The 25,358-nt window shown below is 41.5% G+C and overlaps 1 protein-coding gene across 2 annotated transcripts in view; it reads right to left on the minus strand.

Moving 5' to 3' along the window:
- Nucleotides 1–7,741: 7,741 nt before the first annotated feature.
- RAPGEF4 (Rap guanine nucleotide exchange factor 4) overlaps nucleotides 7,742–25,358 on the minus strand; it is a 375,319-nt gene continuing 357,702 nt past the window's right edge. For both annotated transcript variants that reach the window (XM_060177704.1, XM_060177705.1), the window contains 2 exons: nucleotides 13,838–13,892; nucleotides 7,742–9,746 (listed from right to left, as the gene is read on the minus strand). In XM_060177704.1, the coding sequence (XP_060033687.1) occupies nucleotides 9,619–9,746; nucleotides 13,838–13,892 (183 nt within the window). In that variant the 3' untranslated portion in view covers nucleotides 7,742–9,618. The remainder of the gene's footprint in view (nucleotides 9,747–13,837; nucleotides 13,893–25,358) is intronic.

The following is a 25,358-nucleotide window of genomic DNA, read 5'->3' on the forward strand; positions in this document are numbered from 1 at the left end:
ACTGGCCAAAGTCCACAGCTAAGGACAACTGCACACAGTGGTCCAGGCTAGTAGATTCAAAAGGACACATGGGTTAGGGAGAACAATCAGGTGTGGTAGTCAGAGAGGCTTGCCTCTTTTTCTTACTTATTTTATTTTTTTAACCTACTGCGCTTGAAGGAAGTGTTATATAAACTGGAACTGGTCCTCACTGAGTCAATGTTTTTTTTTTTTTCTTCTCCAGGTTTATCGTCAGGCTTGGTACCACAGCACTACAAATCCTCGGCTCCTGGCAGACATTTTTTTCATTTTATTGGATAAGAAAGAGAGAAATTCAGAGAGAATGGGGAGATAGAGAGAAAGAAAGATAGATACCTTCAGACCTGCTTCACAAATGCAGGTGGAGAGCCGGGTTTGAACCCGGATCCTGGTACGGGTCCTTGCGTTTTGTACTATGTGTGTTTAAGCAGGTGTGCCATATCTGTCTTTTTTTTTTTTTTAAAGCTTTTTATTTTCAGGGCCAGGCAGTAGTTAAGTGCACACATTACAGTGCTTAAAGACTCGGGTTCAAACCCTTGGTCCCCACTTGCAAGGAGAAAGCTTCATGAGTGGTGAAGCAGGACTGCAGGTGTCTCTCTGTCTCTCTCCTTTTCTCTATCTCTCCTTTCCTCTCTCAGTTTCTCTGTCTCTATCGAGTAATGAAGATTTATTTATTTATGCCTCCGGGGTTATCACTGGGTTTTAGTGCCTGCACCACGAATCCACTGCTCCTGAAACATAAAACGAAATTTGTTACTTTCTGCAACTTTCAGATTTAACCCAGAGTATTTTTGAGTATTTGGCAATATCAAGTCCTGAAAATCTCTTCCCAAACAAGAGCAGTGCACTTTCAGCCAGTGACAGAGTGTTATGTCTCACCCTCGTAAACTTTTGTGCCTCTGAAGGTGGCAGTAGGGGGGGAGACTAGTGCAGCGTTAAGCAGCCTTGGCTCCTGATCCTCTTTCTTCCCCAAAGTTAGAGGTGATCCCATATGCTAATGCCCATGAGCTCAACTAGGTTTTGTGATATTTATAACATGACTTCGATCCCACACTTCTCAAAACTGAATTGTCTCAGGAACAAAGATCCTGTCCTCCTATAGCATGTTCTTGACCTTCTTTAGCTGCCTGACAAGCAACTGTAAAAAGCTTAAGTGAAGTAAATGCTTTGCCTGTTCCCAGGCCCTTGATCTCTTGGGATTAGTAGTATTTCCTCCAGTTCTCCCAACCTCAAGTGTCAGGTTACAGTCAGCGACAGTCAGTGCACCAAGGACCGATGAAGTTTGTAGGACCATCGCTATCTTGCATGCTGCCCTTGTTTGGAGGAACACCATTGCTAGTGGAGAATTCCTGCTCCATACTTGAACATTCACATGCTGAGTTCTGGGTCTCCTAGCTACTGCTTTCCCCAGAAGCCATCCATTGGCAGACTCAGTCTCCAAAGAGATGACATGGTTAGTAGTGGCTATATCAAAGATAGCACATGAGATGGTGTAGTGACTATGGAAAACTGACAATTTATTAAAAAAAACAAAGTAAACATAGAGTGACCATATAATTCAGCAATTCAACTTTTGGGTACATACCTGTAGATTCATAGCTGGGACTTGGAGCAAACAGCTGTACACTATTGTTCATAGTAGCATTATCCATGATGCCAAAAAATAGAAACAAACCAAATGTCTTCTGATAGGCTAATGGATAAACAAAATGTGGCACGTACATACAATGGAATGCCTTTCAGCCTTAAAGAAGAACATTCTGATGTATGCTATAACATGGATAAGCCCTGAAAACATTATGCTAAGTAAACAAGGCAGATACAGAAGAACAAATATTGTATGACTCCACTTATGAAGTAACCTCTTGATTCATGGAGATAGAAAGCGGAATCATGTCTTACAAGGGTCTGGAGGGAAGAGGAAGTGGGGACTTATTGTGCAATAGGTTAAATTTCATTTGGATTAATGAGAAACTTTGGAGTCAATGCAGATGGTTGCATAATACTGTGAATATATTTCACACCAATGAGCTGTAGATTCAGAAAGGGTTAGTAGAGCAGATCTTATTTTGCCACATAGTTCTGTTTTATAACAACAACAACAAAAAGATTAAAAAGTAACTCATTCATGTTTCTCTTCAGATAATACAAGCCTGTGTCTTAGTTGAAGGAGTTATGTTAAGTGAAATAAACACGAAAGAGAAGGGTGAATATGGGATGATCCCACTCATAGAAAGAAGGTGAAAAATAAGAACATCAGGGAAAGCACAAAGCAGAACATGGACTGAAGTTGGTGTATTGCACCAAAGTACAGGGCTCAGGTCGGGTGCAGCGGGGCAGGGGCGGGGGTGTTCAGGTCCTGAAACATGACGGCAGAGGAGGACCTAGGTGTGTGTGTAGGGGGCGGTTAGAGTGTTATGTGGAAAACTGAGAAATGTTACCCATGTACCAACTACTGAATTTTGCTGTCCACTGCAAACCATTAATCCCCCCAATAAAGAAAAAAAAAGTGTGGACTAATTCAGAAAGAAGGGTGGTATTTGACTTGGTATAGCTAGCTGGGTCTGCTACTGTTTTTTGAGTTGCCAGTATCTACAATCCCCACCCCCTTTTTTCCTTTCCCCCATAATTCCCTCTGCTTGATCTTGAAGCCTGCATAGTACAGTGATTAAGAAATTAGAAATGAGGGAGTAGAGGGAGTCCAGCGGGTTAAGTGCAGGTAAACAACCGGCCTAAGGATCCCGGTTCAAGCTCCCACCTCCCCACCTGCAGGGGAGTTGCTTCACAGGCGGTGAAGCAGGTCTGCAGGTGTCTATCTTTCTCTCTCCCTCTGTCTCCTCTCCTTTCCCCATTTCTCTCTGTCCTATCCAACAATGACAACATCAACAACAATAATAACTACAACAATAAAACAAGGGCAACAAAAGGGAATAAATAAATAAATATTTAAAAAAAAGAAAGAAAGAAATAAGGGAGGCGGTGGTAGCGCAACGGGTCAAGCGCACGTGGAGCAAAGTGCAAGGACCAGCATAAGGATTCGGGTTGGAGCCCCAGCTCCCCACCTGCAGGGAAGTTGCTTTAGGAGCAGTGAAGCAGGTCTGCAGATGTCTATCTTTCTCTTCCCCTCTCTGTCTTCCCCTCCTGTTGCTATGCTTCACATTGGTTTGGTCTCGCTCTCCCCCCTCTGGGAGATGTGGTTTAGCCCCTGCTAGTTTTGCGCCTCTCTTTCTCCCAGCCCCCTATGCTACCTAGTTCCAGAGTTCTGGCCGCAGCTGTGGGAGGAGAAGGATTCAGGACAGATCTGTGTGCTGATTAGTTTGGGGAGTCCCTCTCTGCCGCGGAGCAGAAAGACAGGAGAGCACATGTTTGCCCGCTGTGAATAAAGATTAAACTGCGTTCTCAGTTCAGCCGTGTGTCTCTGGTCGTCTCTGTTACCCGCCTGTGAAGCCAGCCCGGTTATAACAACACCCTCCCCTCTCCATTTCTCTCTGTCCTATCCAACAACGACAACATCAATAACAGCCACAATAATAACTACAACAATAAAACAACAAGGGCAACAAAAGAGAATAAATAAATATTGAAAAAAAGAAATTAGAAATGATACCCTGTGTCAACTATAGTGTGGTAACATAAAGCAGCGGCACTGCCCTCTGAGGGGTGCCATTAGAAAGTGCCACCAGCACTTGGAAGAAGTTTTTTGAAAAGGCTCGCCCAGGCCTTGTATGCTCAGAACTTACATCAAGTTTCCAGCACATCTCCCATCATGCTTACCTTGTTCTCTTTGGGGCCACACTGAACTACCTCTCCTTCATTCTGCTTAGGCTTATGTCCTAGAGCATATTCTTCTTGCTGTCCAGTTAGTATGTTAATCCTTTAGAATTCAGGTCGAATGTCACTTCCACAGGAAACAGTTCCTCACCTCAGGTCAGATTCCCTATTGCATGCTATTGTGGCACCATGCTCTATAATTAAAAATAAATATCAGCATTGGTGTCATTGTTTGATTTTTGCCTCCTCCACTATACAAGCTCTAGAATAGGCACCTTCTATTTTTTGTCACCATTTATTTTTGTCAACAGTGTCCCCCCCCAGCTTAGGGTACCTGTCACTCTGTAAGCCTCTCACCCATTATTTAATTAAAAATCAGATGAATGAATGAGTGAAAGAGCTAGAGCACAGAAGTGTCTTCTTTAGTTTGCAGGTCATGAATGCTGTCACCTGCTCTTGTGTTACCACACACTTCTCCATGTAGGACAACTAGAGAAAAATCAAGATTATAACACAGCAAGAGATGTAATAAATTTCAGGTTGGCAGGAAAAGGAAAGCTATTCAAAGTAAAGGCTCATTTTTACCATACTGTGTACTCCGCGCTGATTTTTTTTAAATTATAAGCATAATTTGAAACTAGAATGACACTTCTTTTACTTTTCTCACTCAATGACTGTTCAATGGGTAGTTGATCTGCATTCACATTTAAGAGGAAGTGCTATTGAATGCAGGAGAAATCTATTTAACCTGCATGGTATTCAAAACTTGCTGGAAAAGCTCACTCCCTATACACTGTGCCAGTGACCTTGCTGAGCAGGTATGTTAAACACTTAAATGTATAATTTTCTGCAGGCACTTTTGGTGAAAACATTCCTTTTACTTTTTCACATCTTCCAGAAAAACCTCATTATCCTTCTTGTGACCCTGTAGGGATCTCATTTTCTTTTGGCTTGTTTGCAAGTTTTAAAATATTAACTGTAACTCTTGCTTCAGGAAGAGTTGCCTGGCTACTACTTCCATTTTCAGAGTGTGGATTCTTTTACTTTTGCCATTGCTACCTTGAATAATGGAGTTCATGCATTCTCAAGGAAGCCAGACATAATAAAAAATTTTCTTACCTTTAATAAGAGCAGCAATCCTCATTCTCATTTGCAAGGCCAACGGGGGACATACATAGGAGAATATGTTATGTATTAATTTTGAATAAGGAAGTAGGTCACAAAGGGTCAGTCACTGTGGATGGGGGTGGGGAGCTGTCAGCTATTCAGACAGAGACCACCAGCTCTTAAGTAAAGTAAGAGGAAAGAAGAGTAAATCAAAAGCAAGGATGCCCTGGGGATAGGTTGTTACTGGTGTTTGTCATCTTTAAATTATCTAGTGAAGGCAAACTGCATGATGGTGAAAGTACTGCAGCTGACATTGAGGTCTATGAGATGGATTGTAAAATGCTGAACATCCAAGAAAATCAAGGACTTTTTTCTTCTTCTGTTATTCTCTACTAAACTCCAGCTATTGTGCTGGACTCTGGATAAGAAGCATAATGCTTCATAATCAACACCCTTGTTCCTGGTGACCCTAAACTATAAAATTGAACATAGAAAGGCATTTGCCTATGTTAGCATTTCTCATAGAGGACATGGGCCGCAGACTGTTAAAAGAACTTTTATAGCAAAACTTCTCTGTCTTTAATATATTAATGAACACTGGAAATCTTTTGAGAATGAGGTATATTATGCAATGGGTCTCAAGTGTGTTTGAAAACACTACTGTGGTTTTTACTGCTCTGCTTTGTATGTGCATCATGTTCCTGTGTCTGGAACACACTTGGAAGAGTCTGGAACACACTCAGAAGAGTGCTAACCGTAAAAAGTAGAAACATGTTAGGAATATCTCAAGAATTTTGGCAATTGCTTCATCAAGTATTTACTACAAGTCTTAATCACTGAGAAATGGCATGAAGCCCCATACATGGCAGCTCTCAAATTCAGGGTCTCATCAGAGCAGCAATATCTGTTAACAGTCACCTCAGCTAGTGATGGGGCCCCAAACATGTAGCATATGAAAACAAGGGAGTATTATTATTCAGTAACACAAAGGAATGAAGTACTGATACATGAGATAACATGGGTGAGCCTTAAAAAGTATTTTGCTGGAGGGGGTGGTGGTCGGGCAGTAGTACACTGCGTTAAGCGTGTGTGAAGCGCAAGGACACAAGGATCCAGGTTTAAGTCGTTGCCGTTCCCCCCGCCCACGCACGTCACTTCACAAGTGGTGAAGCAGGTCTGTAGGTGTCTAGGTGTCTATCCATCTCTCCTCCTCTCTGTCTTCTCCTTCACTCCCCTCTCAATCTCTCTGTCCTATCCAACAACAACAATAATAGCAGCAACAACAATGGAAAAAAATGACGCCAGGAGCAGTGGATTCGTAGTGCAGATACCAAGCACCAGTGATAACCCTGGAGGCAAAAAAAAAAAGTTTTTGTTAAGGGGTCAGGTGGTGGCCTGCCTGCTTAAGCACACACATTGTGAAACTGGGAATTGGTAAACAAAGTCACAACACCTTGGGGTCACTAGAAAACAGTTTTTATTTTTGCCGTGCTGGACCCACAACTGGCTAATGCCAAAAAGCTTTTGGGCCCTGATGTGCTTTAAGATTTCCCTTTTATAGATAAAGAAAAGTTGACAAAAAATGATTCACAATTATGCATACAAGGACTAAGAGCTGGGCGAGGTCATAGAGGTCAAAGGCTGTCATGGCTTTTTACAGTCAGCAGAAGCTGGCTTTCAATCTGCCAGGACTTTTTACAAACACCAGGATGAAGAGGGGTGTGGGCTTAGGGTTTATGGGAGGCTTGAAGGGGCCTGGTACAGTTGCCATTGTTTCCATATATTCTGCTGCAACATTACAGTGTGCAAGGACCTGGGTTCAAGTCCCAGGGGGAAAGCTTTATGAGTGATGAAGTAGGGCTACAGGTCTCTCTGATCCACTCCCAATTCAAACTGTCTCTCCTCTCCATCTCTATCAAATAATAATAATAACAACAACAATAATAATAATAATAATAAATTTGCTAAGTGAGAGAAACCACACATAAAAGCCCCCCAAATTAGTTAATACATTTATTTAATTTATATAGAGACAGAGGCAGAAAAGCAGAGAGTGAAAGAGACCACAGCACTGGCCCTTCCTTAAATGCTGTGAGGGGCTTCAACCCAGCAGAACAGCATATTATGCAAGGGAACTACTTTGCCAGCCCTCTTTACCTTTTGACGAGGCATCAAGAATAAAGAAATCCACAGAGACAGAAAGTAGATTTGTGATTTCTAGGAACTGGGTACAAAAGAAAATGAGAGAAGACCCAAGCAATGTGTCCTGGAGCTCCGCTTCCCCAGAGACCCACCCTACTAGGGAAAGAGAGAGGCAGACTGGGAGTATGGACCGACCAGTCAATGTCCATGTTCAGCAAGGAAGCAATTACAGAAGCCAGACCTTCCACCTTCTGCAACCCTCAATGACCCTGGGTCCATGCTCCCAGAGGGATAGAGAATGGCAAGGCTATCAGGGGAGGGGATGGGATATGGAGATTGGGTGGTGGGAATTGTGTGGAGTTGTACCCCTCCTACCCTATGGTTTTGTTAATTTATCCTTTCTTAAATAAAAAATAAATTAAAAAAAAAACAGGGCTGGGGAGATAGAGATGAAAAAAAACAAAAGAAAATGAGAAATGGCCTCTTTTAAAGATGAGGGAACTGTTCTGGAATTAGTCTCAATGGCTGTATAATTAGTGAATAGACTAAAAAAAAAAAATTGACAGATTTTTTTTTGGACGGGGGAGATAACAAAGAGACTTTCATGCCTGAGGCTCCAAAAGCCCAGTCTTAATACCCTGCACCATCATAAGCTAGAGCTGAGCTGTGCTCTGGTTAAAATAAACAAGCAAATAAGGACAAATTTTGTGGTGTGCAAATTTTATTTCAGTTTAAAAAAAAAAAAACTAGAACTTTCTCATATTATAGGAATTGACAACAGCACAACTATTTCTTGTCAACAATAAAATTTAATGAAGAGACTAGATATTATTTACAGGAGATAATATATACATACATTTCCTACACATTAAAGATACCCTAGTTAGGAAAACAGAAAGAAAACTGTATTCCAAAATTATATACTAGATAAAATAAATAAAAAGTAATTATTTGGCACAAGGTCTATTATGCAGCAAATAAATAACTCTATACCATTGATTGAATCAACTATTTACAAACTATTTGAAAGTGCAAAACAATTGCTGATAATTAAGATGTTTGTAATAACATTTAAGTCCAGAAAATGTGTTTTTTTTTCCAATCAGTAACAATAGTTAGCCAATAGCAAAGATTTTAATGCCCAGGAAAATATTTTAACTTTGAAAAATGTTTTGTGCATGTTTGTGCTCTTTTGAATTTTTTTTTTCTTAATGCTGGCAATTTTAAGGACCTTGGAGCTTCTTAGTGGAATTCTTATGTAAGTAATCCTGATTTGTAAGTTTAAAAAGTTACATTGTAAACATAAATATTATTTTATATATCATTCTGAAATCACAGACCAAGCCTCCCTGATAGCCACATTACTTTATAATAATGTGGTCAGGTTCAATTCCTTGAGAGGTTTAAGACTATGAAGACGGAAGAATGAAGCCTAGAGTTTGGATTTAAGTGGATTCTTAAACACCTTCCTCAGACCCCAACCTTTCAATCTAAAGATGCTGAGTTAAAAATTATGAAACTGTCATGGCGCGAAGTGCAAGGACCGGAGTAAGGATCCTGGTTCGAGCCCCTGGCAGGGGAGTCACTTCACAGGTGGTGAAGCAGGTCTGCAGGTATCTCTCTTTCTCTCCCCCTTCCTGTATTCCCCTTCTCTCTCCATTTCTGTCTCATCCAACAACAAAGACATCAATAACAACAATAACAATGACTACAACAACAATAAAAAACAAGGGCAACAAAAGGGAAAATAAGGGGGTTGGGCAGTAGTGCAGTGGGTTAAACGCACGTGGCGCAAAGCGTAAGGACCAGTGAAAGGATCCCGGTTCAAGCCCCCGGCTCCCCACCTGCAGGGGAGTCGCTTCACAGGTGGTGAAGCAGGTCTGCAGGTGTCTGTCTTTCTCTCCCCCTCTCTGTCTTCCCTTCCTCTCTCCATTTCTCTCTGTCCTATCCAACAACAATGACATCAATAACAACCACATTATAATAATAACCACAACAATGGTAAAACAACCAGGGTGACCAAAAAAAAAAAAAAAAAAAGGAAAAAAAAAGGCCTCCAGGAGCAGTGGATTCGTGGTACAGGCACCAAGCCCCAGCAATACCCTAGAGGCAAAAAAAAAAAAAGGAAAATAAATAAATATTTTAAAAAATTTAAAAAAATTAAAAAAAACAAATGAAACTGTATCTCTACTGATGTATCCAAACAAATCCCACTTGTAGCAATTACTCTTTGGAAAAATGTCAGGGACTTGCTATTTCTCTTGACAATGGCACTGCCACACTCTTCTGTGGACCTTATCTGATGTTTCAGCAAAGGAGATGGCACAAATAGAAAGTGAAAATAGGTTGACTGCAAAGTGGGCATTCCTAAACTAGAGTTTAAGCTTGACGCAAGTCGAATACTGTAATTTCTTTTCTTGTCATGATGCTGGTAAGCTGAATGCTGCCCTAAGATGTCTCAGGATGTGTTTTGCTTGCCTTAAAGAATTCTCTAGTAACAATACAGTCAGTAGTAGCAGAAATGGCATTTTTGAAAGGTTGTGGACTGGAGACAAACCATTGTTTTGGCACTTTAAGTAGCTACGGTCGGCGAGGCTCTAATCTATGTGACATCTGTGATAAAGTTCTCTGGTTGTCAATCACATTTAATTGCCGAACATAACTCCGGACATCCTGATGGTTTTTATTAGCTTGAGCTGCATCAAGATCTGTTTAAAGAGAAAAGGACAGAGTTGGCATTGCATAATGTATGCACACGAGAAAGCTGAGGAGATGGCATAGTGGCTATGCAAAAAGCTTTCATGCCTGAGGCACCAAGAGTCTCAGGTTCAGTTTCCAGCAGCACCGTAAGCCAGAGCTGAGCAGTGCTCTGGAAAATAAATACATAAACAGATAGATAGAATATATGATGTGTATGCATCTAAGCTAGAGCTACAGTTTCTCTACTGAATACATTTGTAGAGCCTTAGGTTTCATCCAGAGCATTTCACTAAACATATTCATTAAAATCTTCCCATTTGGGTGAACCATCTCTTTCCTTTTGCCATTTTCTTCTATGGATTCACCTATTTTGGTCATTTGCCTTTGCAATACATGTTATTTAAAACAAACAAACAAAAAATGACACCAAATAAAAGTGAAAGCACCGTTTTACGAGACCATGGCCACACGTTTAAATTTTTTCTTTTATCACCTTCCCTGTATCTCTGAGTTTGATCTCTGCCCTTATACTCTGATCACTGCCCCTTTGGGTCTCACACTCAGATCTTTAACCCCTTTAAGAAATAAATGGTAAAAGACATAGTCTTCTTTTTTAAGTTTTTTTTCTTTTTTCTTTTCTTTTTTTTTTAAATATTTATTTTATTTATTCCCTTTTTGTTGCCCTTGTTTTATTGTTGTAGTTATTATTGCTGTTGTTGTTGGATAGGACAGAGAGAAATGGAGAGAGGAGGGGAAGACAGAGAGGAGGAGAGAAAGATAGACACCTGCAGACCTGCTTCACCTGTGAAGCGACTCCCCTGCAGGTGGGGAGCCGGGGTTTGAACCGGGATCCTTATGCCGGTCTTTGTGCTTTGTGCCACCTGCGCTTAACCCGCTACGCTACAGCCCGACTCCCCAAGACATAGTTTTCATGAGCTCTTCAAGCACCTACAACCTGAGATGACCTGCAACAAGTCAATGGAACTATAAAACCCAATGCCTCTTGATGTTTGCATATAATATACATTACTGTACAGATTCTAGACTTTGTTAAACAACAAACAAAACACAGCCTAACTGCTGAGCTGAAGTGATTTCAGCTAAACCTTTGCTTGATGTTGCTGCTTGCTCTGAAGTCACAGCTTACTGTCCTGTTCTGGTCCACCCTTCAAGCATGTGAACAACAGAGCTATTGGAGGTTAACTTCTTTTTCTAAAAGCAAACTGAAGGAGGAATGAAATCCACACATTCATATGCAGGGACTATCCACAAATAAGGAAGACTAAAGTTGACAGCAGTGTGTTAAACATGCAGCAGTGGCTAAGCATGCACTCTACAGTCACAAGGACCCAGGTTCAAGCCCCTGGTCCCCACCTGCAAGGGGACAGCTTCTCAAGTGGTGAAACAGGGCTGCAGGTCTCTCTCTCTCTTTTTATCTCCCCCTCCTCTCAGTTTCACTCTGTTTCTATCCAATAACAACAACAACAACAACAACAACAACAACAAAAGATACACAAGTGTCATGGAAAATGACCTCTCATCTCAGCTCCAGCATGTAGCTGTTATCAGGTCAAAAGAACCAGAATTTTTCCCTGGGAATTCTCCAAGTTTAAAGATGGTGACTTTATTTTAAAACAAACAAAAGAATGTTCTATTTAGAGTCTAAACCTCTACTGGAGTGTATGGGAGGCCTCTGTCCCACAGACTGGTAGTAGGAAGCTCTTGTCAAGCAAGACATAGGGAGTAGCCAAGTCTGGATTCTCGGTCAGTGCTCTTTCTGCCATAGCACACAGTTTTCTGCAGCCCATAACTCTTCTTAGATCCATACACTACTCACGAAGACAATTAGAATACCATCTGCATAAGGGGTGGAGGGGAATGTTGCAGGTCTGAACACAGAAAAGCAGAGCAAAGACACAAAGGCCCCTGCCTGCTCTGAGAAGAAACTCATCAGTATAATTATCACATATAAATAATACCACAGTGTTTAATTTCCTTGCTTCTTACTGGCAGTGTACTCTACATGTACAATATACTGTAATTACATTGTACATATTCCCACAATGTTTATGAATCTATTCCTATAGCTTTATCTATAGATTGTTGACTTCAGAGCTGAGCAGCTGTTGTTTACCAGTAGTTACTGATAACTCCAAAAAAAATGTTGTGGAGTTGTTTTTTTGTTTTTTTTTTAAAATTTACTGGTCCCTTCCCCCACCCCAACTTCTTGAGGAGAAGCTGTGGGAGAATCTTTCAAAGAAGTCTGACACAAAAAGAGACTGACTTACGGAAGAATGTTTACTCTATGATGGTCCTTTGGTTTTTGGACCTCACTGAGAATCTTATCAAAGCTACAAACCTTTTCAGGAACATAACTTTCTATCTGTAATTTTATTAATTTCCTGGATTCCCTCTGAAGGGCTACAGATCATAGATTATAACCCTGTGATATTACTTATGAATTCTCATATTCACTACCTTATGATCAAGCGTGTCTTTTTTTATTATCTTTATTTATTGGATAGAGACAACCAGAAATTGAGAGGGAAGGGAAGGATAGAGAGGGAGAGAGACAGAGAGATGGATCTGTAGCCCAGCTTCACTATTCGTGAAGCTTTCCCCCTGCAGGTGGGGACTGGGGGCTTGAACCCAGGTCCTTGTGCATTGTAACATGTATGCTCAACCAGGTGCGCCACCACCCGGCCCCTCAACCATATCTTTATAGTGTAGAATATTACTAGAAGAAAATACAGACTACTTATTCCTTGAAGAATCCATAAAGGAATGGTTGATAACATGCAAGACCATGTTCACTTTTGAAAGAAGAAAGAGCATAATAATTTAAATCACATTTTTAAAGATCTAGTTGCTCCCCAAGCCAGTATTATTATTTTTTCCCCTAGATCTAACCACTACCCATTAAAATAAATGAACATTTAGTGGTTCTGGCATCTCATGTTAGCAAACCCTTGCTTTGGGACAGTGCTATGGTAGGAAGAACAGAAACAGTTCTGATTAATACAAGAATCTTGCCATCTCTTGGTACAGAGTTTATAATAGAGTTAGTACTGGTAGCCTCATAATCATGTCCCTGTCAACTTAGCATGTTGACCTAAGGAGCCAAATGTCTTTAGATGACTCATACAATGAAGTTAGCAAAAAAAAATTTACAAGTGCCACTCCTTCATTTCCACCCCCCACCCACTTGATGAAACCAGATCTTCATTCTCCACTCAAAGTCCCAGATCAGAGGAGACAGTAGTACTGGTTTGGCATAATGACTTGGAGTGATGATGCAACTTTACTCTTAAAATAATAAAAATTGCTATTCATTAGTACAATCACTTTATACTAAAGCATTGCATGCTACCAGTTATTGTGTGGTGTGCTCAGATTTAAGAGGAATACCATATTTTCACCTGTGAATACTAAGCATATAATATGAATTCTTATTATGGGGACTTTTATAAATGTACTACACACATAATTCATTCTCACAACATCCCAAGAGACTATATATATATATATATATATATATATATATATATATCTTTCCCAGTTTATAAACCACAGAAATGAGTTGTAAGAGTTGGTGTACATTTCTTAACATCAAGTAGCCGAGAGAGTTTGAGGCAGAATTTGTTGACAATCATTCCTCAGTCACACTGGAAAAAGGACATTAATTTTCTTTAAATTCATTCATTAAAATATTCTTAAGGTTGTTTTCTAGATTTATGACAATGCAAATTTTTTGTAAATATATATTAAATAATTTATTTATTCATGAGAAAGATAAGAGGAGAGAAAGAACCAGGCATCACACTAGTACATGTGCTGCCGGGGATCGAACTTAGGACCTCATGGTTGAGAATTCAATGCTTTACCCACTATGCCACCTCCCGGACCAAGACAATGTAAATATTTTATAGTTTTACAGCAAGAAAAAAAGTTCAAGGCCTTTATCCCAAAGAATTCCTGGTGCAAATTGTCTTTGACACAGTAAAATACTGTCCAGAATCCCAGAGTCTCACAGTAGCCTCATTAAAAAGGACTTAGTCACCCAGACCCATATTGCAGCATGCAGCGACATTTAACTTACTGAAGGGCTGGCTCCTGCAGTATCTTACTGTTCTGGCAGTGTTTGCAATCATGCGCTAAAAAAGAAAAAAAGAACAAGAGAGAATAATAGGAAAGTTAGCTTGGTGAGCAATCCAAAAAAGAAAACAAGTATTTATTCCAGTAATCCATGGCACCATGAAAAGTAGGCTGTTCCAAAATGCCTACCTAGGAGCAACTGGCTGATATATGATCTGTTTAATTAACTAAACAGGTACCCATACTCACACAGACAGGGCATTCCCCCTCCCCCAAAACAAATATGAATGGCATAATTCAAGTCTAATTGTTTGCAATTATTGTCTTTGAGACTACCTTACTTTTTTAGGTCTATTTCTCACCATGCATTCTTGAGGTCACTGTGAAATCGAAGAGAGAACTGGAAACTATCTTAGACTTGGACAAGGGTGAGCTTGTCAAATTCCTCACAGTAAATTGCACCCATTAGTGAAGTCTTAGGTTATACTGACTGAACAGTCACAGAATATTTAAGCTGTACATTTTTCTAACATACTGTGCATCATAGAACTTTCTAATTTCCCATCAAGAGTATGTTGTAATGTTAATCTTAATTGTTTAATTCTTTCCTTCCTTCTTAGTCTTTTTTTTTATAACACTAGCACACGCACATTCTGTAAAATTAGGAAATACTCAGAGCAAAGAAAACGTTCAGCATGCCGCTTCCTATAGTACTTCACTGATATTTCACTACTTTCCCCAATATTTAAAATATATACATACAAGTGTTTTTTTAGTTGAAGTCACACCATGCAGACATATTTTGAAATGTTCACAACGTACTGTAACTATGTTACATGCCATTTGCACTTTATGATAGTTTTTTAAGATTTTGTTCATTTTAAGTCATCTTAATTTTTCGGTAAAGCTTTGGTTGTCATTGAGAGTTTTTAAGGGACTCTTCTATACTATACCCCACCATAATTATTTTATATATTTTATATTTTTTAGAATTTATTTATTTATTAATGAGAAAGAATGGAGGCGAGAGAAAGCACCAGACATTACTCTGGTACGTGGGCTGCCGGGGATTGAACTCAGGACCTCATGCTTAAGAATTCAATGCTTTATGACTGCACCACCTCCTGGACCACTACCATCATTAAATGCAAACAAAGATAGGAGAAAAAAAACTAATAAACAGATTATGTAAATATAGGCATAGGCACCATTTCTTAGCTGTGAGATATACCATCTCGCTAAAGGTATTCTGACAATATCTGGGACTCCCGATCTCTGAGTAGGATCTCAGGTAACCTTCACTGTTCAGACTTCAAACAGAGGTCTCACAGAGATGGTAGATTTAACACTAACCCTAGTAGACAACTGTAGACACCAGCTAGGTAATGAACTATAATTGCTCACTGACTATGTAATTCCAACCCTTGCTTTATTCGTACAGACTCATACCTGGACAAAGCATAGAAAATGACTTCTAGGGAGTCAGGCTGTAGTGCAGCGGGTTAAGCGCAGGTGGCGCAAAGCACAAGGGCCGGCATAAGGATCCCGGTTCGAACCCCGGCTCCCCACCTGCAGGGAAGTCGTTTCACAGGTGGTGAAGCAGGTCTGCAGGTGTCTGTCTTTCTCTCCTCCTCTCTGTCTTCCCCTCCTCTCTCCATTTCTCTCTGTCCTATCCAACAACGACAACAACAATAATAACTACAACAATAAAACAACAAGGGCAACAAAAGGGAATAAATAAATAAAATAAATATTAAAAAAAAAGAAATAAGGGGTTCCTGGAGAACTCTTTAAAAAAAAAAAAGAAGAAAATGACTTCTAGAAAGCTTATGTGTTGTTTAAAAAAAAAAAACTCTTTTGGCAGGAGAAAGGTGGTAGAAGATACCGAGCTTTACAAATACATATATGAAAGCATTCATAATACTTCACAGAATACTACCGCTTCAAAGAATCTGGCAAGCATTAAGTGACATGTGTCTGCATTGGATAATTTCTCCTACACAAAGAGGCAATCGTCAAAGTCCGAACTTCACTTTTATAAAGGATCCAGAAAACCAGCATGTCTGTTGAGCAGCATGAGAAATATATCACAAATACCGCCAAGAAAGTGTAGCATACAATGTATAATTAGCCTCTGATATATGGAGCCCTGAAATAAACAGTAACTATGATAATTTTCCTGCTAATTTACTTTAAGTTGTTTTTTCACTTCTCTAAAGGCTTTGCATCCGAAGGGCACAAGTATATTTCATGTAGAATTATTGTAATTCTTCAGATATTGAATGGAGTGTAATTACTGAAAACCCTAGGAAGTACTGCCAGTATGCCCCTCTGAAGAATAATAAAACAATTAGCAGGGGTCAGAAACCTCTTCCTATACCATTTTGTAGGGAGTAATTGTTCTGCTTTTGAGTTTTGAAAGCTAAAACATTTCATTCTGACTTTGGTTTAAGACTACCCTTACAGCTATACTCGGAGGCTTCATAATTTTTAGCTCATTATGTAGTTTAAAATGTGAGAACAATTGTTTAAATCAGTAATTTCCATCTCTGGAGTTCATTCCACCTTTCTAAATCTTTGATTAATTTTAACAATGGTTTTTAATTTTGACATCTCCTTTTTTAATGGTACTCAGAGATAACTTCAGTTTAACTCTGAAAGCCAAATCTGGCTTTGCAATGAGGTCTGTCCTTTTCTTTCATGGGACTATGGAAGCCCATAGTAACAGCATGTGAACCCAGTTAGAATGCTTCCATAAAGCTGAAGTAGGGTTACCCCCGTGCACCCCTTGACACCAGCAATATATAATAAGCCATGAGTACACTCAACCACAGGCACTTTGCTGGCTGCTCAATGAGAATTCAGGAGTCACCTTCTCAGCTACCTCTGGGTGGTCACTTTCACAGCCCGCCTAGACATAACGGCTTCCCGACCACTGTGTGAATGCAGCCAGCATGGAAGGACCTGCTGCCTCCAAGGATGACGGCTGTCTTCCTTTTCAGATATCTCTATTAGACATCTCATCATCATTTTGAGTCGAACTCTTTCTCCCTTTTTTTTTTTTTGCTTCTATTGATGATTTAATATTGATTTACAAAATTATGAGATAACGGACCTAATTCCACACCCTTTCCACCATGCCAAGTTCTGTGTCTCTATTCCCTCCACTGGAAACTGTAGTACTTCTCCCAAGGTCACAGATATGGGTTAAGCATTAATTCCATTTTTTTAATTTTATTGTTATTTTAAAAATGCCATCAGGGTTATCAGGGCTCAGTGGAGACACTCTGAATCCATGGTTCCTGGTGGCCATTTTTCCTTTTTTTCCCTTCCTTCTACTTTTTTTTTTTTTAGAAAAAATTAAGAGAAATTGAGAGGGGGAGTGGAGCCAGAGATGGGAGAGCAAGGCAGACACCTGCAGCCCTGCACCACTACTTGTGAAGCGGACCTCCTGCAGGTGGGGAGCGGGTGTTTGCACCAGGGTCCTTGTGCTTGGTAATATGTGCATTTAACCTGGTGCGCCACCACCCAGCTCCTGTTAATACTCTGTCTATATTTATATTACTTGCCCATTTTTTTCTAGGGTCCTACCTTCTCTTCCTTTCTACGTCATACTTACACCTCGATCATCTTCCCCTAACATTTATTCCCCAGTGGGGATATGGGCCAAAATTCTTTATGGGGTGCAGAAGGTGGGAGTTCTGGCTTCTGTAAATACCGCACCTGTGTGTCCCGGACCCTTACCTCTCCAGAGTCCTATGTCACTAGGGAATGACTGAGGGTATGGATTCACCTGCCACTGTCCATGTTTTTCTTTTTTCTTTGCCACCAGAGTTATCACTGAGCTCTGTGCCTACACAACTCCACTGCTCTTGGTGGCTACTTTTTTCTCTCCTTTAGCTAGAGGGAAAGAAATACAGAGAGACAGAGAGATAAGGAGGTTTACTGAAGCATTGCTCCATCATTTTCTCATGAAGCTTCTCAGATGTGGTAGCCTGGGGCTCAACCCTGCGTCCTCATGCATGGTAACCTGTACTGACTACAGGGTGAGCCACCTGCTAGCTCTAGCTCCTCGCACCCTCCCCCACCCCCACAAACTGATTCTATTTTTGTGCTAGCGAAGGACAACAAATATGTCTTGTCCTCTTTCACCAGGGTAATTTTCTCCATCCAGGTATTAAGGAGGCCCGACTCTGCTTGGCTTCTAAGATGAGACGAGATCAGGAGTGTTCAAGGTGGTATGGTTGTAGACAAGATAGTTCTTTGAATAGTTGCAGACAACTATCATGGACATTTCCCTTCCTCCAAGTCTTTTCTGGTTAGAGCAAACATTCCCGATTTCTTTTTACATTCCTAATTTCTTTAATAACTTTTCATAAGGGAGTTCTGGACAATCTCTAGGGTGGTGTCTTAGATTAAGAAAATCACATAAGGCAGGAGAATAATTATTTCCCTTCACTGGTCTAAACAAGGCCATATATCTCAAATTTCATTTTTTTTAAAGATTTTTTTTTGCTTCCCCCCTTTTGTTGCCCTTATTTTTTAATTGTTGTTGTTGTTATTGTTGTTGGATAGGACAGAGAGAAATGGAGAGAGGAGGGGAAGACAGAGAGGGGGAGAGACAGGTAGACACATGCAGACCTGCTTCACTGCTTGTGAATCGACTCCCCTGCAGGTGGGCAGCTGGTGGCTCGAACTGAATTGAGATCCTTAAGCCATGTGCGTTTAACCTGCTGTGCTACCGCCTGACCCCCGCCTTTTTAAAGTCACAGTACTGACATCTATGGAACTAACAATGAGCTAAACCTCCTAATCTAAGTTACTTCTTCTTCTAGCGTTTGCTAGTTACTGAGTAGCAATTACTCAGTTTGTTTCTCTGTAGATATGCAGTACATTTCTGGCAACAAGGAGAGGGTTTTACAATTATCACCACTAAAATTCATCTAAAGTTTTTCTGTTTCCACAGGCTTAAGCCACATATTATTTTGACAGCAAAAAGCAGTTTGTCCATTGGTGTTCTCATTGAATGTTGGCAGAAGCTACAGTTAAAGAAACATTGGCATTATTATTATTATTTAACTATCATAGCAAGAATGAATCCAAAAATCATGCTCTAGATGTGGCAGTCCTGCCAGAGCAGGTTGGTCTGCCTGGAGCTGGCCAAGTACCTTTCCTGTAATTCCAGGCCAGTGGGGAAATACCAGATTACTCCAAAGCAGGGTGTCTCATCTTTTTCCATCCAAGCAAACCTGAGGTTTATGACACTCTCATGAGCAGTTGGCTTATTAGAACAGTGATTTGTATGTAATTCAGGGCAAAGATAGCCAAACATGCTCCTTCTGACTGAGCTGGCTGTCCTCACCACACCAGAGCTGATTTGGGATGCTCCACCCCCTGCCGAGAAGACCCCCTATCCACCCACCCACCTCCCAGCCTGCTTCTCACCTTAACTCCAACCTTGAAAACAGTCCACAGCAGAATGCCAGGGTTTTCTCTGGATTTCCACATTTCAAGTTTCACACAGCCACCTTTTTTTTTTTTTTTTACCCCTCAAGACAAACTCTAAGTGCAGGTCTTTAAAACCTACCTGTGAAAATTAATATGTTCATGCAGCTCCTCACCCGGAGATGAGGCTGAGAGACGGGACCAGCTGAACCCTGATGAGCTTTCTGCACATCATAAACTCATGGAGGAAAACCGAGAGGGTGCCGGGTGGTGGCACAGTGAGTTAAGCGCACATGACATGAAGCACAAGGTTCGGCCTAAGGATCCCGGTTCAAGCCCCCTGGCTCCCCACCTGCAGGGGGGTTGCTTCACAGGTGGTGAAGCAGGTCTGCAGGTGTCTATCTTTCTTCCCCCCCGTCTTCCCCTCCTCTCTCCATTTCTCTCTGTCCTATCCAACAACAATAACAATACTACTAACAACAATAATGATAACAGCAACGATAAACAACAAGGACAACAAAAGGGGAAAAAATAGTTTCCAGGAGCAGTGGATTCATGGTGCAGGCACTGAGCCCCAGCAATAACCCCGGAGGCAAAAAAAAAAAGAAAAGAAAGAGAGAAAGAGAGAAAGAGAGAAAGAAAGGAAGGAAGGAAGGAAGGAAGGAAGGAAGGAAGGAAGGAAGGAAGGAAGGAAGGAAGGAAACCGAGATAGCAGGTGAAGGGCTCTGTAACTACCCTCACTCAGTTATTTTTCTTTCTAGCTGAAAACAGAAAGCAGACTCAGAAGCCGACGTGCTTTCTGGGACCTGGCTGGCAGAGTGAACTATACAAAGACACTGTCGGCAGGAGCTAAGTGGTGGTGCACCTAGTTGAGCACCGGTTACAAAGACAATGTCAGGAGGAATCGACTACCTGAGGTTCTCCAGTCTGGCACAGGCAAGGGGTCCTGAGGCTTATGGTCCTACATACATTTCCTTCAAGCTCTGATGCAAAGAGTTCTCCCTGTATCTAATGTCAGAGGGACCTCTTCTCAGGCGAGCCTCCAAGGGCCTGGGTTTTGCCCATTTATTATCCTCGGACAGCCCCACCCACCCCTCTGCATTATGCTGTCCAAGTTGCTGTCACTCCTATTTATATGAGTGGACAAACTATCAGGCCTTTACAAAGGTCGTGAGTTTTTCTGGCCTGGCCCTCTGGGCCAAGCTCTTCTTCAGCTCTTCCAGCACTGAAGAGACCCATTTAAGTCTATTGTTCAAGTTCAGACTGGCAGGCCCTCCAGGCAATGTCTCTTTGCACTGTTATAAATTCCCATGGCCTCCCACTCTTGGCTGCCAACACAACCTCCTTTTCCGGCTAAGCTGCTTCTCTGCTCTGAGTCCCCTGAGGCGCAGCTCTTAAACGCCAGGCCTCCTGTCAAAGTCTGCCTTAACCAGCTTTTGTCTTTCCTTCAGTTGCACCAGGAGAGCTCTACCTTCCCTGTTCTTAATGTTTGCCAGATTTATTTTTATTTTATTTGACTCCACCTATCTGTAGACCTATGAAATACCAGATCTTAGTCAATTTTCATTTGTTTAGTATGTGTAAAACTACATCTGTTTGAGACAAGATTATTTTCCCTCTCTCTCTCTCTCTCACTCTCTCTCTCTCTATATATATATATGACACCTAGAAATATTAACTATTTTGCCTAGAACAATTTTATTCAAGATAGCAATCAAGGGAGTCAGGCAGTAGCGCAGCAGGTTAAGTGCACGTGGTGCAAAGCACAAGGACTGGCGTAAGGATCCGGGTTCGCGCTTCCAACTCCCCACCTGCAGGGGAGTCACTACACCGGCAGTGAAGCAGGTCTGCAGGTTTGTATCTTTCTCTTCCCCTCTCTGTCTTCCCCTCCTCTCTCTATGTCTCTCTGTCCTATCCAACAATGACAACATCATCAACAACAATAACTACAACAATAAAAAACAACAAGAGCAATAAAAGGGAAAATAAACAAATCAAAATATTTTAAAAATTTAAAAAAATATACAAAAACAAGATAGCAATCAAGAGGAATTAAGTGTATGGTAAGGACCAAAGATAAAAGACAAAAAGGGTCAGTAGTTGGACCAGCCTTCTCTGTATTCATCATTGAGAAGAAATATAATCTGAGCTCTGCCCACTGATGTCCACGCATCTTGAATATCTAAGAGATGTGCAACATACAGATAAGATAATCATGGCACACAGTGGTCCAAGCTCAGATACATGCAGATATAATACATTTCTATACTCATAGAAGAGACAAAAATCACAGGGATGTGAGGAGACATCACACTGTCCACTTTGGATCAGACTAAGGGAGTCATCTTATATAAAATACCAGAATATCTCATGCTTGTGACATTTGCTTCAGCTATTTCCCTAACAAAACATAAAGCACCTGTGGAGCAACTCTGAGTTACTTAAAATATTGAAAAGTACTGTTCTAACTCAATGGAGCATAATTGGACTGTTCTTTTCTTCACTAATATTTATTGTATACCATGTGCCAAGCATCACTAGGAGTGTTGGAGCAAACCAGTGGACAAAATAGATAAGATATCTAGACCAAAAAACTTATGGTCTAGTGGGGGAAGAGCAAGAGGAAAAAGGGATGTAAGGACCATCTGGACTTCGAAGCCAGCTATCAAGACAAGGCCATTGGCCTGAATACTGTGTATGTAGGCTACAGGAGTGTTTGCAGATGGCCAGGAAAGGCCACTTAGAAAAGAGGACACAGTTCCAACTATGACACCATCTCCACAGACAATAACCTGAGTCCACCTGCAGGTGGACGTCAGGCTCAGGCAAAAACTCCTTAAGTCATGAGCCTGTTGGAATATACCTAAAAATAGACCTACTAGTTTTTTCCAGAACAGAGACACCAAATCTTCATCTGCAATATTCTTGCCTTTAGGTTCATGATTAGTCAATAATTTGTTCTGCATTATACCTAAACTCTTTTTCAGCCACCAGATTCCAGATGCTACCATGATGCCAACCTGACTTCCCTGGGCAGACGACCCCACCATGTGTCCTGGAGCCCTACCTCCTCAGATCCCTGTCCCACTAGGGAAAGAGAGAGAGAGGCTGGGAGTATGGATCAACCTGTCAACGCCCACGTTCAACAGGGAAGCAAGTACAGAAGCCAGGCCTTCCACCTTCTGCACCCCATAATGATCCTGGGTCCATACTCCCAGAGTGATAAAGAATAGGAAAGATGGGGCAGGTGGTAGCACAGTGGGTTAAGCACACATGGTGTGAAGTGCAAGGACTGGTATAAGGATCCTGGTTTGAGCTCCCAACTCCCCACTTGTAGGGGGGGTCACTTCACAGGTGGTGAAGCAGATCTGTAGGTATCTATCTTTCTCTCCCTCTCTCTGTCTTCCTCTCCTCTCTCCATTTCTCTCCATCCTATCCAACAACAATGACAGCAAATGTGCCATGTGTGTTTAACCATGTACTACCACCCAGCCCCTGCCTTGTTTTATTTCTTAATAGTTTGTGTGTTTATGTTATACCTTCTCAATTGTACATACTCCCTTACAGGTCAAGGAATATATATCTATATGCTTATATATTTCTTTCTATTTCACAATAAAATCCTCTGCTTGGCCCCTCTAGACAAGTTGTATTACTATGAAACAGATCCTTTGGAGGGTCTGCATTTAGTTTAGTCTGTGATTCCTGTGTAAAAACACACCATTTAAAGTACTCCCGTAGATTTCTGCTTCACTGGAAAGGTCTGGGATTCGGGTGGATTCAGACACTTGAAGTTTTAGCTGAAGAATGTTTTCCATAGCTTGACAGTCCAGTGCTCTCTTCGTGAATTGTGCATCAACAGAAAACATAGTTTCACTATGTGCGTAAAAGCATGACTAGTGATAGAAACACGAGCAGATGCAGACCATTTCTCTGCCTTCGTGAATTAGCTTTTGTCATAGAGGCTTGTCTGGAGTTTCTCATTCCACATAAAATAACTCTCTTAAAATAATACGACTCATAAATAAATACACCTAAATATGGGTATGTCTGAAATAGAAACAACTTCCTAATACAGTAGCGACGGTGGCTCTCAGCATGCCTTATGCAGCCCGGGAGAGTGGCAGCCGGCCAGCACATTATGCTCTAATCCACTCCATTTAGGAGTCTACCTCCTAAATGTTATAAATATTCATGTATGCCATAGAAAGCTACAAAGGGCTTTATTCAAACATTTTTTTGAATACTCCTTTATGCTCCCCCCAAATGAGAATGTCTGCTTTTATTTTTTCTTTTTGCATAAGGATCAGAGTGTGAATTCTCTTTTGTTCCTACTCATACATCCTGAAAACCAATATGCAACAAATTCTCTAATCCTCATTTCATACCTCAAGGGTGAAGAGGTTCAAAATAAAAATACTTAGGATTGGCTCAGCGGTTTGCTGTTGAGTGTGCAATGCTGCCACCAGAAAAGGCATCTGTGTGCCTGGCGACGCTAGTGACTTCTGCCCCTGGCAGAGCTCTGAGGATACAGCCTACCAGTCCCACAAAGGCGGCCAGCTCTGCTCAGCACCTTGGCGTGGCTGATGAGTAACTGGGAAGCAGCACTAATGTCGACCTTATAAAGATGATGCACCCTTGCCCAAGTCACACAGCAATAGCAGCAATCACTACTAGGGGATAAAGGTGGTGGTGGTGGTGGTGTGTGGGGCGGGGTGAGGAGGGCCAGGGGGTGTGGCAGAATGAAAAAGACCCTATCTTTGGACTTTAAAATTAGTACCTCCAATCCCTGCTGCAACATCTTAATGTCAGTGGGAAGTCATTTTCATGGGGCTTGCCAGGGACTGAAACTGCCGGGACCAAACTGGAGATTATGAAAGGAGGTGAGAAAAGGGGGAGGTGGACTTGTAAGGCAGGTGGTTTTTTGCCCCTTGGAATGGTATCATGCCTCACTTCCCCCCCCCCTTAATTTCTGTATTATATTTACTTATTTACTTATTGGATAGAGACAGCCAGAAACCGAAAGGAAAGGGGGAGAAAGAGAGGAAGAGAGACATAGAAACACCTGTAGTCCTGCTTCACCACTTGCAAAGCTTTCCCCCTGCAGGTGGGAACTGGGGGCTTGCACCCAGGTCCTTGCACATTATAACATGTATGCTCAACGAAGTGCGACACTACCCAGCCCCTCATGCCTCAGTTTGAATAGACCAACTTTTGTTAGCATACATGAGATCTTGAATGCCTGTTAGAGACAAAAGATGCCGACATGCCTATTAATTTTCAGGTGAACAAATTGATGGGAAGAAAAGGTTACAAAATGGGGCCGGGTGGTGGCGCACCTGGTTGAGCGCACATATTATAATGCACAAGGGTCTGGGTTTGAGCCACCGGTCCCCACCTGCAGGGGGAAGTCTTTATGAGTGGTGAAGCAGGTTTGCAGGTGTCTAGTCTCTCTCCTCTCTATCTCCCCTCCTCCTCTCAATTTATGGCTGTCTCTATCCAATTAAAAAAATAATAAAGATAAAAAAATTTACAAAGTGGGGCCGGGTGATGGCACACCTGGTTGAGCGCATATGTTACAATGCGCAAGGACTCACATTCACTCGAGTCCCTGGTCCCCACCTGCAGGGGAAAGCTTTGCAAGTGGTGAAGCAGGGCTGCAGGTGTTTCGCTCTATCTCTATCTCTCCCTCCCCTCTTGATATCTGACTGTCTCTATCCAATAAATAAATATGATAAAAATGTTAAAAACAAAAGAAAAAGACGTTTACAAAGTTGGCGATAAGGTCTAGGTTGGTTAAAGTCAACTGGAGAAAACAAACTTTCTGAAACTGTACCGCCCCTCCCCATGCCTAATAATATCATGGAAGGACAATTAGAAGATTAAGTCTTGGGGGTCAGAAGGTAGTGTAGCAGGTTAAGTGCACGTGGTGTGAAGCACAAGGACCGGCGTAAGGATCCTGGTTTGAGCCCCTGGCTCCCCCACCTGCAGGGGAGTCGCTTCACAAGCAGTGAAGCAGGTCTGCAGGTGTCTTTCTCTCCTCTCTGTCTTCCCCTCCTCTCTCCATTTCTCTCTGTCCT

The sequence above is a fragment of the Erinaceus europaeus genome, chromosome 18 (genome assembly GCF_950295315.1).
Source record: "Erinaceus europaeus chromosome 18, mEriEur2.1, whole genome shotgun sequence".
NCBI lineage: Eukaryota > Metazoa > Chordata > Mammalia > Eulipotyphla > Erinaceidae > Erinaceus > Erinaceus europaeus.